Source organism: Centruroides vittatus, unplaced genomic scaffold (genome assembly GCF_030686945.1).
Source record: "Centruroides vittatus isolate TY-2023 unplaced genomic scaffold, ASM3068694v2 contig_350, whole genome shotgun sequence".
NCBI classification, from domain to species: Eukaryota; Metazoa; Arthropoda; class Arachnida; order Scorpiones; family Buthidae; genus Centruroides; species Centruroides vittatus.
The window spans coordinates 82335-97889 of NW_027122173.1; the positions used below are offsets into that span (position 1 = coordinate 82335).

A 15555-nucleotide genomic window follows, 5' to 3' on the forward strand; every position below is an offset into this window, starting at 1 on the left:
AATCAAACAATTGATTCTGATAAGTATTGTTTCCAATTGGATAAACTGAACATGGCAATTAAAGAAAAATGTCCGGAACTAGCCAATAGAAAAGGCATTGTGTTTCACCAAGATAATGCCATACCGCACACATATTTACGAACACGCCAAAAATTATTGGAACTCGGCTGGGACGTTTTACCCCACCCCCCATACTCATCCGACCTTGCCCTGTCAGACTACCATTTGTTCCATTCTTTGCAAAATTTTCTTCATGATAAAAACTTTGATACTTTGGAAGCTTGCAAAAACCATGTGGATCAGTTTTTCGCGGGAAAAACTGGAAAGTTCTATGAAGAGGGTATCATGAAACCCCCCTTAGATGGCAACACATCATTAAAACAATGGCACATACATAATGGAATAAAAGTATATTTTTAGTTTTAAAACAGTTTCTTTTATCAGGTCAGTCCAAAAGTTCGTGCGCATTTTGGCGAAATTTTTAAATGGTGTAAATAAAACACAATTTAACATTTTAATCTATGATATATTTTCCTCCGCTATCTACAATATCTCGCCATCTTTCTGGTAGCTTTTTTATTTCATTGGTGTAAAAAGATTCTGGTTTTGAAGCAAAAAAAACTTCTGAGTTCATTTTGTATATCCTGTTTAGAATTGAACTTTTTGCCTTGGCAAAAATTTTGTAAGGCACGAAATAACTGAAAATCACTTGGGGCAATATCCGGGGAGTATGCAGGATGCGGCAAAAGCTCCTAATTCAGTTCATTAATTTTTTGCAGCATTGTTCGAGCCGTATGTGGTCTAGTGTTATCATGGTGGAACAACACTTTCTTCATATTCACCAATCAGGGGTGTTTTTTAATCAATTCTGAATTTAAACGGCAAAGTTGTTCACTGTATACATCTGCATTAATGGTTTTATTTGGTTCTAACAATTCATAATAAATGACACCATACATATCCCACCACACACTTAACAGAACCTTTTTGGGATGTAAAGACGCTTTTGGTGTTGGAATTGGCTGCTTATCTTTGTCCGTCCACTGTCTTTTTCTGGTGATGTTATCATAAATAATCCATTTTTCGTCACCTGTTACCAAACGGTCTAAAAATGGCTCTCTTTCAAAGTGCGATAGAAGGGAAATGCAGATGTTTAATCGCTGCTGGCAATTGGCTTCGGACAGTTCATGTGGTACCCACTTTCCAAGCTTGGATACTTTTCCAATCTCCTTTAAATGGTGAAAGACTGTCCCATGAGATAAATGCATCTTTTCTGCAATCTGATCCACTGTTAAATGTGGCTCTGACTCCACAAGATTTTTAAGAACGTAATTATCAAAATCGACAGGACGTCCTGAACAGGGTTCATCATTAATGTTGCTTTTTCCAAGTTTAAATTTTTCAAACCATTTCTGGGCAGTCCTTACACTAATAGTATGTGCACCATGTACACTATTAATTTTTATTGCTGCAGATCTGGCAGTTTCACCACTCAAAAAGAAAAAATATAACACAGCACGTTTATATGCGTTATCGATATTCATTTTTTATTGGTACTAATATGCGTCTGATCTTTACAAAATTTGATGACAAACTGACGAATACATCAGTCAAGCGATGACAAGTTTCGACAGGTTCGGAATCTTATCAATCTGGTAATGAGTCATCGCAAATCCCATACATGCTACTAATGCGCACGAACTTTTGGACTGACCTGATATTTCTCTTAAAAATCACTATAAACTTTCCAAACAAACTAATACATGGCAGTAATAACAGCAACAACTTTAAAGTTTAAATTTCAAGAGAGTTCAAAAGTTTAAATTTTGAGAGAATAGGGCAAATTATTAGAAAAAAACACAGTCATTCTAAAAAATGCTGTTAAAAGAAATTTTATAGTTTAATAAAGCTTGCATAGTTTTAAGAAAAAATTAATTTTTTTATTTCTTCTTCCATTTGATGGATTAGTTATATTTAAAATATACTGAAAACTTATGAAAAATACAATTTTCTAATATTTCTTAAATGCAGCACTTTAAATAAAAAAAAACCGAAAATGAACCCAATAAAAATAGGTACTTCAGTATTCATTAAAAAAATTATTTCAATTGTAAAAATTAATTCAGATTTAGTACGGCTACTTACTGGACCAACACTTGCAGGTGCACCATAGTCTTCATCATCATCAATCATTGTTGGCTTGTGATTTAATTCAATTTCCTGTTGGACATTCTGTTTTGGATTCTGTTCCTGTTCTTTCATAATTACATTTGACTGTACAGGTTCCAGATCTGGCACTGGAGGTGGAGGCATAATTGGTTCTTCTACTAATGGCAGTGAATGAAGTTGTTGTTGTTGTTCAACTTGAGGAGGAAACTTGAAAAAAATTTTAATTATAATTTACTTGGAAACAAAATAAAACATCTCTTATTAGCAAAAATTTTAAATCTAATTATCTGAAAGTTATATAAATAAATAAACTTTTCAGATCATTAATTTCTACAAAGAACTTTTGTGTGATTAAAATTATATGACTAAAACTCAGCTTTTGTAGAAAATGTTTTGTTTAATTTTTAAGGCTGTCATTACAGGAAATAAATTCTCCTTAGTTTTTGTTTACAAATGATAAAAAGTAATAAACAAAAATAACAACTTTTATTGTAACTGTTTTATAAAATATAATGTTTAAGCCACTACCTGAAAAGAGATGTTTTTATGATCTTTTTACTAATGTAATTTATTTAAAACAACTGCTTTTGACTGCTGTTATCAGTCATTTTCAGGTTCCAAACAAATTTAAACAAATTCTATGTTCTACAACATATAATGCATGCAATTGAACATGCACTATGTTTAAAATTTAAAATTGAATGAATTAAGTCACAGTAGAAATATAAACCCTAAAAAAGCAGTTTAAGAAAAAATTTATTAAATACATATAAAATCGTATTATTTTTCATTCTTGATTCAGTTTATATTTTACTGAAATTGAATTTTGTAACCTGCAATTCAAAAAAGGACAAGAGCTTTTTGGCTAATACTTTTACAGTGTTTACTACACTTTTCATTATTAGAACTAATTTTTTAAAATTTTAATCTATCAACTTGTTTTTTTTTAGTAAAATATAATCTAACTTCTTATTCATAAAAATATACTGTTTTACTAGTAATCAAATATAGATTTTCATTTAAAAAATGATCATTATAGATTTTAAAATTTTCCTATAAAATTATATTTATTCATGAAAATTTACTTTCAGACATCATCTTTGATAATTCATGTGATTGGTTATAAAACCACTTTTTCTCTGCATTTCAATATCAAATCTATTGATTGAGGAAATTATGTTTGTAATAATTTTTTGTAATTATGTATATTGTAATTAAATATTCATATATTTGCTTTTTTTTTCATTTATTATTAAACAAAATTCATTAAAAATACTGACTAAATCATATTTTTAAAAGCATGAAATAATAGTTACAGATAATTAAAGCCTATTATTGACTAAATAATGAGGCAGTAAACCATTATTGATAAATCAGTAAATAAAAATTTTAAAATTACAGTCAAATCTGATTAATTCAAATTATCAGATAAATTTAACTGATTATTATTTTCATTGAAATTAGTGTTAAAATTCCAATTCTTTTAATATACATTTTGGTAATTTAAATCTAATATATCTCATACAGTAATTCTCAAATTATGTAAGGATTACATTTTAAGAATTATGAATTTCAAACTTTTGCATAATTTAAGCAAACTATTACGGCATTTACTATTAATTGTGCCATTTCAAAAAATAGTAAATGCCATAATAGCATTCTGCACATGTGAACTTAACCCTATTAACAAACTATAATAGTATGACATGTCCCATTATTCATACAAATAATGGAATATACTATATTAATAAACAGTTTCAATATGCATTCACTTAACATTGATAAAATAAAAACTTGGATAAGCTAAAATTAACCCCCATATATATATATATATATATATATATATATATATGATGGTTAATTTTATAATATACTGACTTACTGACTTATAGAATGTGTACATTTTGGGAATTTCCTGAAATATACTTGTTCTGTAAATCCCTGGGTAAAATTGTCATATTTCACAATTTTAATAACATTAATCTGAAGAGTAGAATTGTTTAGTTAATTTTTATGATTATGTACATAAATTTAAAAAGTTGAAGTGATTAAAAGAGTGAAAAAAGAAAGTAAAAAGAAAATGAAATGTTGCCAAATAATATGGAATACTGCCAAACACTAGAAACTTGCTGAAAATTAGTTTAATTTTCAAAACTGAATACTTCAAAATTTCTGGATATCACTGGTGTTTGAATTAAAAAGATATGACTTATCATAAGGCTTTAAATAAAATATCTTACTATATCTACATGTTCCTCTTGTTCTTTAAGGGTGGGATTTGCATGGGTAGTGAAACTTGGTCTGAAACTATATCAATTGGATTGAAAGTTGTCTCTGGAAGTTTAGAAAGACTGTGCGTCAATGACATATCTTGTTTACTATATTCTAATCTAGGTATTTCTTCTTCTGGGTGAGCATCCCTTTTTCGTTTTCTTGCTAAACCTTAAAAATAAAAATTATCATCTTAAAATTATTTTAATTAATTAACTATTTTTATTTAAAAAATACACCATTTTCTCCTCCAGTATAAATTTATTTTTCATAGAATTTCTTAATGATAGAACAATTTTAAGTGAGACAAATAAAGATTAAATTTAATACAAATTTAGATCATAATGTTTACATATAAAAAAAAAACTACAAGGAAAAAATAGCAGTTATAATCATAATTGCGGAGTAATGATTTAATACCTGATAGTTCTTCTTCTCGAGCTTGTTCTGCTTCTGCATCTAATTCCATCTTATCTTCTTCTACTCCAAATTCTTCATTATCTACAGCTTTTGTAGTTAAATGCCTTTGATAAAGCTATAAAGACAAAAAAAATTTGTTACAATAAGAAGGAACAACTATACCACAATAGAAACCCTAAAATACAGTGATACTTATAAAAAAAATCAAAAATTTTAAAAAATAAATACCTTACAGCTAAATTGAGCTTAAACTTCATATCCAAAGTTCAGAATGAACTGTTTCTTTTCTGAAGTTTGGATCTGAAGCTGAAGCAACTTTGTAAATGTTTACCTTAGAAATTACAAAACTGATGATTTCAAAAATTATTTTTAATAACTATAAAATGTTCCTATAATCTCCTAAAACTAGTAAATATTTTATCATTTGATAAAACATACAAATATTTATGTTCTACAGATAATGTCTATTAAATTTACAAATACATTTTCAAAATACACCTATCCCTCTTTTTTGTGCAGTGGATATGTTCCAAGGAATGTCTCAAAACAAAAATCATGTAAAAAAGTACAGTATATGCATCCTGTAGAAAAATGCTTGATAGGATCCAGAACTTCAATGGAATGAAAAAATAAGCAATTTACAAAAGAAGCACAAGCTTGTTTCTTTTGTAAATTGCTTATTTTTTATTTATTCTATCATCATTTATCATTAACATAATTTCTGCATAAATATAGTAAACACAAGACAGCATAGGAAATATAAAATCAACACACAGTAAATATTCTTTTATGTGCATATAGTACTGTACTGTGCTTAAAAATAAATGAACTTTTGATTTCAACAAAAAGAGTAACTTTTTTAACAATAATACAACTTTAACAAAAAATTAAATTTAAAATTTTCAAATAAACTGTTTTTCCCATGTAAAAAAAATTGATCACAGAAAATGATGATTAGTTTTGTCAACTGCATTATTTCAAAATCATGTAAAAATAAACTGCATAAAAAGAAGGATAGATGTATACATTTCAAATCTAATATTTCTCTTCAGTTTTTTTGAAATCAAAACTAATCAGATTTTCAAATTTTATTTTTTTAAATATTTTTTAATATTATCACTACTTTATATAAATTTTAAAAACCATTAGAAAAACAGAAAAATAAATTATATATTTTCAAAATATAATTTAATTTTCTCAATAAAGGCCCATATTTTAAATAGCATCTTTGTATTGAATCTTTTCCAGAATATAAAACATTTATTAATTTCAGAAAAGTATAGATCATGTAAAAGATTAATCTAAAAATATTTTAATTATAAAATATGGTAAAACCTATCTAAAAACCCAAATAAATCAAAAACCCCATTTAAATCTAAACATAAAAACTTCTTTAGAACAAAGCATATCTTTAAGTTAAATTTTACTGTAAACCAGAAGATCCTATCCAACTTCAAAACAAGAAGTTTTCAGGTATGAAGAATGTAACTTAACCTGAATGAAACAAAAAATTAAGATCCCACTTGTTCTGAACAAATAAGTAAAATCGTCTCCAGATATAACGATCTCACAGAGGATGATAAATTGTATTAAGAGAATTATTTGAATCTTTACAGAAAAATGAAAGTCATTTGACGAAGGAACATAATAAATACACAAGGTCTACATTACTATTAGTCTTTGTTGGAATTAACTACAGGCAGAATTGAGATTCCAAAAACAAGCAATGAATGTAATTAATTGAAAACAATAAGAATAAGATAACACAATTTGTTGCCAATTTCCTTGTATAGAGCAGTTAGTAACATATACCAAGTTGATTAAAATTGTTGGTAATTACAGAAATTGAAGATAATGAATTAGAGTATTAAAATTTCTAGAGAATTCAGATCACAAAATAACTTGGTCTCTGTAATACTGTAATGCAATTTGAATTTCTGATGGCAAAATAAGACACTAGTTCTTTGCTCTCAAACTGGCTTGTTTGCTGTCATGGTGGGCCCATAAGGATCTATTCAAATACATAGCACAATTTCTTGAAAACAATAAGAACTTTTTAGAATTGAATGATTTTCAATTATTGCATTTGAGTACTTCCATCTTTAGTAGAAATCATTTTGAATTAAACCTAATAATAGTAGTAATAATAATAATTTTTTTAAAGTACAAAAATGATTTACTATAAACAATGAACATAGCTGTGTGACATTTATCTGGTACAGTTTAAAGATAAAATAAAAAAGTACTAAAATCTGTTCAAAACAGAAACCTGCCAAAAAGTAAGAAAATCTGGATGGTACAATTCTATTTTACAGATTTACTGTATTTCATTTACAGACAGTTCTAAGATTTTTTTTAAATCATAATACAAACTATCAAATTACTATTCAAATAAATGTTTTGATTATTGTACAGACAGAACTTTTATGATAGTAATATACAAAATAGAGAATAAAACCTAATTGCAAAAACTTACAAAAGAAATTATAGACAATTATTTTAAAATATTACTGCTAAATTTAAATTTATTTACTTTTGATAATGCTCTTGATAATATAGGATGACCCGAAAGTGCGAATAACTTTTCGACTCCACCAGTTTCTTTCCAATGCATTAATCTTTTAGTTGGAGGAGCAAGATCTAATGTGGTTACAATATCACTGGTATCTGATAATTGAGATTTCATTTCTTCCCCAGAAATATTCTTAACTTCATCCACAATAAGTTTACGTTTACGTTTTGTTTTGGTCTTTTCTGTGCCTAAAATAAAGAAAAAAAAACATTGTAAATTAACATATCAAATTTATCAATTGGTATAAAAATGACTCGAAGTTAAGACAATGAAGAAAATATACATTTTCAAGTCTATGTTTTAATCCATTTTTTACACCAACCACAGAAGTAACAGCTAAAAATACATGAAGATAAACTTCACGAAAAAACAAACAGTAAGTAGAAAATTCACATGGTTAAAACAATATCAACGTCAGCCTTTCTATGGAGGATCTGACGTTTCCACATTAAAAACGGAAGTATAATCTTCTTACCATACCATCAAGTCCTTAACATATTTATAACTGGTCTGGCCCTCTAGTGGTGGTTCTGAGTATTCCAATTTCATTCATTTACATGTCGTTACATAACTCTGGATTATCTTCTGTTTCGAAGTTAAGACAATGAAGAAAATATACATTTTCAAGTCTATGTTTTAACCATGTGAATTTTCTACTTACTGTTTGTTTTTTCGTGAAGTTTATCTTCATGTATTTTTAGCTGTTACTTCTGTGGTTGGTGTAAAAAATGGATTAAAACATAGACTTGAAAATGTATATTTTCTTCATTGTCTTAACTTTGAAACAGAAGATATCCAGAGTTATGTAACGATAAAAATGACTGTTTTATAACATGGTCTATACTAAACATGATATGATTTTTTTAAATTTATCAGTAATAAAATATATTTTTAAAAATTTAAAGCAATACAAAAAGTTTTTTCAAATACTATCCAAACCAGGAACACACTTAATAGTGTCAATCTTTCTTTTAAAACTACCTTAAAGCATTCATTTCCTTTATAAGTTGAATAAATCGTTGACTATATAATACAAATTGCAACAACAATTGAAAAATAAAGTTACTATACAAATCATTTTTCTCAATTGCTATTATTATACTAGAACACATTAGATATTGAAAGCAAAATAAGCAATTAAGACTATAAATAGTGAAAATTTTGATTTTATTGAGACTTGAAAATTTCATGCTAAAACAATTAAAAATTGTATGAGTTAAAGATTTATTAATTAACATATATTTCATCAAGTTTTGTTTGTCTGCTACTGTTTTTAATAATAGCTAGTGTATATTTGAAAAAAAAAAAAAAATGTTAGCAATTTAAACTACGGTACTGTGAAGAAAAAATGATAAAAACAATAAATGATTAACACTGAACATTTAATGTGCAGGTATGACTTATAATGATAGCAAGTATCAGTGAAATGTTTAGGCTGACAGTGTATGAAAAAAAACTTCAAAATGCCTATTTATCTGATGATAATATTCACGATTAATCTATATACTACTAAAAGTCTGAGATGGTTTGGTTGGTTGTAATTAAATACAGAAAATACCACATTTTTAAGAATCCTATACTCCAAATGAAAATAAAAAAAATTAAATAAAAATTTATTAAAATTGGGTGATGGATTACAGAGTTATCTTAAAGCATTCATTTCCTTTATAAGTTGAATAAATCGTTACCTTAAAGCATCAAAATTGTAATTACTATACAATTTTGTATAGTAATTATTGCCATGTTTTCTGCTGATGACATCACTTTTTAAACTTGCCAATTACTGTCTCATAACTATTCTTAAATTGTACACGTTAATTTCAATGCAATATTGAATTATCTTGCTTTCTCTATAACTTCTGAGTACTAGGCAACCCAATGGGTTGTGGGTAGAGTAGTAGATTAAAAACAAAAAAAGTACTAAAATCTGTTCAAAACAGAAACCTGCCAAAAACTAAGAAAATCTGTACCACTGAGTACAAGATAACTATAAATTTGATATAATTTAGATAGATGCAATTATTTAAAAATATAATATTTAAATAGATAATTATTTAAAATTTATTATTTATATATATATAAATAGAATGACATTCCGTCTGTTCTCTATACATTTCTAAACCTTTTGACAGAAATGCACCTGTATTTTACTGACCTTTCTCTGGAGAAGTACAAACGGAATGTCAGTTACATTTGAATAAAACAAAAATTTTTAAAAATATTCAATAACAAATATTTCAAATGTTGATAGGCAGACTTTTGAAATTAAAAATAAATGAAAATATAAAGATACATGTGTAGAATATATTTAAAAATAATCATTAGAGGTAATGCTCGTACTCAGCTATTATATAGACTACATAAATATTTTATTTTCAAAGATATTTATATCAGTTTTTGTTATTGTAATTTTAACTGAGTATGACATAACATTAACATTAGCATATAAATAATAATATATTTATTTGTAAAATTGTCTGAAAATTTTAAACAATCACTTCGATAGAGATAAACTATGCTAAAATGACTACCTAAAAAACTGTTACTGTATAAAATTGGCCTTTACAAATATTAGAAATGCCAATTAAATAAAATACAGTGGTACCTTGGTACTTGAATTTAATTCATTCCAGAAGGCTGTTCGAGTACCCAAATAAATTTTTTCCATAAGAAAAAACAAATTAAAGTAATTCATTCTAGATCATCCCAAAATACACTTATAAAAGCATTTTAACTAGAATTTAACACAAATTTAACAAGAAGTTTACATGCTTAGTATTCACAAAAAACCCGCCATATGAAATACAGAGTGGCAAAATATGCCTATTAATTTTACTGGGCTGAACTAAAAGTTTTTGTACACTTTTAACAGTTATTGTTACTTAAATATATGTGTGATTTAAATTATAATAGTTATGAGATTTAATATTTTATTGCTAATTTGAAATTGTATTCTTGTTTAGAAGCTTATTTTGAACATTTTACTTCACATTTTGTTTGAATAAAATCAAGTTGAAACATCAGCAGATAAAATGCATTTCTGGAATATTATGCTTTATAAATTTCAGAAAGGATATAATGCTGTACAAATTTTTAAAATATTCATGCGTATGAGGAAGATGAACCTAAACTTCAAACATCAAATGTGGTTTTAAAAGTTCCATTCTGGAAATTTTGAGCTAAAAGACACAACAGAAGGGTACTCAATAGCTATCAACAAAAGAAAAAAAATTGCAGGAAGAAATTGTTAAAAATCAACAAATAACAACTTGTGAACTTACAACAAATGTTAATGTGTCACAAATATTTAAAGATAGGTAACTGTAGGGTTTCATTCTATTTTTAAATTAGTAACTCATTATCATAGAAACTTTTTTATGGATGACAAAATTAAAGTTAAAAATAAAATTATTTGTTATTAACTGAAAATTTGGTTGTGCACAGAGCAATTTTTCCTCCCTGAACATGTGTTTGAATATCAAATTGTTCAAGTTCAGAGCAATTTGAGTACAAGGTACCATTGTAATTAGGAACTTCTATATACTGTATACCTTTCTTAACTTCAGAATTATAGCTTCCTTTTAGTGATAATTTCAGTTTTGGAAACAAAAAAATCCATGGGAACCAAGACTATAGAATATGATTTATAAAATTCCTTCTTGCAAGAGAAACTTTAAATGTTGTGCACAAAAACATGCCACACATAGGTAATTAAGTACACTGTTCTGTAAACTGTGACTAATACTTGCAGTGAGTTGAGTAAAACTCAACTGACAACACTTGCCAATTAAATGCCTTTAATACATATTTTACAAACTTACTATAATTAATGGACAGATTAGTGAAACAGATCTAAATATAAAAATATTCTGTAAGTCAAGATTTTAAATAAAAAAAATCAAACTGTCTTTATTAAAATAGCTAACAACAAAAAACAATTTGGAAAGAAAGAATGAGATCAGGTTATTAACAATTGAATTATTTAGTATTTTTTTTATGCATCAAACTTGATTACTATAGAAATCTTTACTGTAAAAAACTATTTGAAATTATACAAATGGAATATTTAAAATAACTAAGCACTTTTCATATTTAAATTATTAAATTACTTTTTACCTTTCAGGACAATAAATCTAACTACTCCAGAAGGAGAGGAAAAAAATGATAAAAACATCTGATGTTTTTCAATTAATGAATCTAATAAAGCAGTTTTATTTAGTTCTAGTAAATTTATCTACATTAAATGAACAGAGACTAAACAAATGAATTACTATTTTCTAGTTTCATATAAACAAAAATCTATTTCAACCAAACTCAATTCTAGTCACTACTACTATTTTTTTATTCAAGATAGTATAAGCATATCCATTTGATTAGTCTTTACAAGAAAAGACCAATCAAATCAATCTTCATTGTGTCATTAAAAACATACATATACGAGAAATGCATATATGAGAAAAATAAAGAAAATAAACCATAATGGTTTTAAAGTCTTTTTTAATACCAGTTTATTGTTTTTAACATATCACTTTGGATAAAGAGTCAAGATAGTACAAAAGATAACTAAGATTTTTATCAAGTTTTATATATTTTTAATATAGTTTAAGTAATTAAAGAGTACTTTGGTTAAAATATATAAAAAGAGTAAAGAGTAATTTAGTAAAGAGTTGGAGAAGTACTAAAATTGATTTTTAATTACCATATTTTACGGACTATAAGACGCTAGGAACTATAAGATGCACCTTAATTTTTAAGCAATTTTTAAAAAAAATACCTATAAGACACTATGGACTATAGGATGCACCTGAATTTTGGAGGCAATTTTTCAAAGAAAAAAGTGTGTCTTATAGTCCGTAAAATACGATAATTAAATTCTAATCACAAACAGATGGATCTGTAATATAAAGTTCAAAATACATTGGATCAAATAACACTACAGTTGACTTGCCTTAAAATGAACACTGATAAAGTGAATTCTTGTGTTAAAGCAAATTTTGTCACTGCTCTGGTAAAACACCATTGTCACAACAATAATTTTCACACGATAAAGCAAACAAAAATTTTACCAAAATTCATTAAATAAAACTGTAAATTATCTTCAGAACCCCAAGAAATAATCCTATTTCCTATAATGACCACTTTTTATATTTTTTATAAAGTTGTACTGTAATAAATGTTCCATTTTGAGTAGAATTGATTTTCTTCTTCTAGTAAATGAAGATGGGTTCAACCTCCAACTGTAGAGCAATTCAAACATCTGGTTTTAGCAGACCTGTTCTGTACTCAAAAAATAGGGGTTAAAAGTTTAAGAATGTTCATCCTTTTAAATGAATGTGGTCCCATGCAAACACATGCTAGTTTGCATATTGGGGAATGCATACAGTGATGCCAGGTTTGGCTACTTTGTGTCAAATTTTGCTTTTTTTTTTTACTTTTTTAGCATCAAAAAATATTTTATACTTTTTCAAACAATCTTCAACAGAAAAAAATTATGGATTTCTTTTAGCTTTGTTTTGTTTAACCACTCTGATATACTGCTCCACATTTAAATGAGAGATTGTTTGATTTGAAAATCACTTAGAACATTAATGTTTTTGTAAATAAATTTTATTGTATTTAACTTTATTTAGCAAATTAATTCAAAATATTATAATTCAGAGATTTTGATTACCTATTAAGCCTTAACTCCTTAAATTATACAACTTTTGCCTTGACCCTGAAAATCATTAATGCAAATTTTCAATAAAGTGAACTAACTACTGTTCTCCTAGCAATTCATATTAACTTGAGTTGACTGTATTTCTAGTAAACAAAGACACACCATGAATAAAAAAAAAGTGGAAGCTACAACCTACATGTCATCTAATAAGAGCATGAAGTAATTTCAATCTTGTTACATTCAGGATTAGAATATTTCATTCTCATAAATGAAGATGGATAAAAGAAAACAGTTTATTGTATCAAATACTCATAAATTGAGGTCACATTATACTCATAATTATTACCTTGAATGACTGTTGTATCTAATGGAGCTAATGCAAATGTTTCTTCTTCATTTTGGATTAAAGTTGTTTGATCTGCAACAGGTGGTTCTTGATGAGAAGGTGGAGGCATTTCTAAAGGTGGTGGAGGCGGAGGCATTGCACTACTTCCGCTATTTCCAACATCTAAATCTGGAACTCTTCCATCAAGACCTACTACTGAATCTGGACTTGATGGACCTGATGGTGCACCAAAAGATGCAGGACCCATATCACCTATAAAAAAATTTTTTAGTTACAAAAATCAAAATACTTTTCTGTATTTATGATAGTTAAAAGCAGAACTATATAATTAAATATGAATATAACATTAAATATTAATTTAGAAAATAATCATGTTACAAATAAATATTTATTGATATTAAAATTATCATTTAATACTATTCCAGCTTATGTTTAAAAATTAGCATTAAATTTAATTATAAAATTATTAGTAGAAACAGCATATTACATTTATCAGTAAAAAAAAAATTATTAATAGTTTTGGATAAATCAAAATCATTGATCACTTAATTATATAATCCTAATTTGGTTCCCTATGATTTTATACAAGGGTATAACATGTTGACTATCAAAGCAGAAACAAAAATTTCACCAGCAACTAGCAGAATTATAAGTATTTTATAATTATAAAAAAAGGTAAAATAGTCTATATATTTAAAAATAAATAAACACCATACTTCCCTGATTCTAAGATATACTTTTTTCTTAATCTATTTTTTTTAATCTGTTTGTCTAAAACATACATGCATCTTAGAATCAATCATTTCTCACATTTACAGCCAAACCAATAATCATTGCAAATTGATAATATAATGCATTATGCATCAGTAATAGATGTTTTTGGCCATATTACTCAATAGTTATTTTCAGTTTGAATTGTCTTTGTTGATGATAACCATTTAATTTAAACTTCTTTTTAATGTTTAAAATGTTTTTTTGATGACATTATGATGCAGCATTGAAATAGTTATTGTATAGGCAGAAGGCATGGAAATAGAGCTGACAAACATTATCTATTGTTTTACTAACCTGTTAATACTTAACAAAACTCAATAAACTTTGAAGTAATGTTATTAAGATTTAAAAACAAAAACAATTAAATTGAAATTTCTAACACTTTGAAGAATTGCATTTTTATATAAAACTAGTTGCATGTGCCCAGTATTGCTTGGGCTTTTGAGGGGGTGGAAGATTGAGTGAGGTTGGATTGGGAGAGGGCAATAAAAACAATAGTCTTAGTAACTAAAATGTACAATTATTGGCCCGAGTACTTACAATAATGAAACTTCAAAACACAAAAATTGCTCAGGCTTAAGTTAAGAGGGAGTGAGTTTTAGAAGTGGGTTGGTTGGGGTCCCCTCCAGAGTTATTTTCTAGTGTTGAAGAATATTCATGCTAAATTTGGTGCAGATAGATTAAATGATATAGAAGTCTTTACCTTAATATATATTAAAGAAAACAAGCAGCAATGTATTTTCTGATACATTTTAAATATAACTTTAAATTTACATTTTACATTTAATAAGAATAATAATCATTTTATTCTTACCATAAACATCATCATCATCATCACTATCATTCTGTTTATTCTTATCATCTTGAAGTAAATGATGGTCATTTTGCATCCCATGATCAGCATTAGAGTCTAATGGCACATGTCCTAAAGGAGCATCATCAAATAATCCAGTAGATTCAAACAGACCTCCAGCATCACCAACTATTCATATATTGATAGAAAATATTAAATAAATTTAATAGTATAAAAAGTATGTTTAGAATAATAATTATAAATCAGTTTTTATCATCAATTACAACATAAAAATAAAAAATAATAAAATTTCATATATACAACTGATATGCTATAAAAATAAAAATGCCAGTCTAATAGCATGTTGCTCTACATTTTGCTTTGATAACTACACTGATATGAACTGGGAGAGAATCCACAAGATGTTGCTACTCTTATGAAATTATAACAACCAATAATTTTTCAAAATTAGCAGGAGGAAGGTCTTACAAATGGCTCCTTTGACAGCATCCCAGAGATATTTGATGGGGTTCAGATCAATTTTTTATTGT

General features: G+C 26.8%; 1 protein-coding gene across 2 annotated transcripts in view; it reads right to left on the bottom strand.

Moving 5' to 3' along the window:
- Positions 1-2289: 2289 nt before the first annotated feature.
- Positions 2290-15555, bottom strand: part of vtd (RAD21 cohesin complex component verthandi) — a 75627-nt gene continuing 62361 nt past the window's right edge. For both annotated transcript variants that reach the window (XM_067269423.1, XM_067269422.1), the window contains 6 exons: positions 15026-15193; positions 13438-13689; positions 7394-7620; positions 4861-4975; positions 4410-4611; positions 2290-2376 (listed from right to left, as the gene is read on the bottom strand). In XM_067269423.1, the coding sequence (XP_067125524.1) occupies positions 4415-4611; positions 4861-4975; positions 7394-7620; positions 13438-13689; positions 15026-15193 (959 nt within the window). In that variant the 3' untranslated portion in view covers positions 2290-2376; positions 4410-4414. The remainder of the gene's footprint in view (positions 2377-4409; positions 4612-4860; positions 4976-7393; positions 7621-13437; positions 13690-15025; positions 15194-15555) is intronic.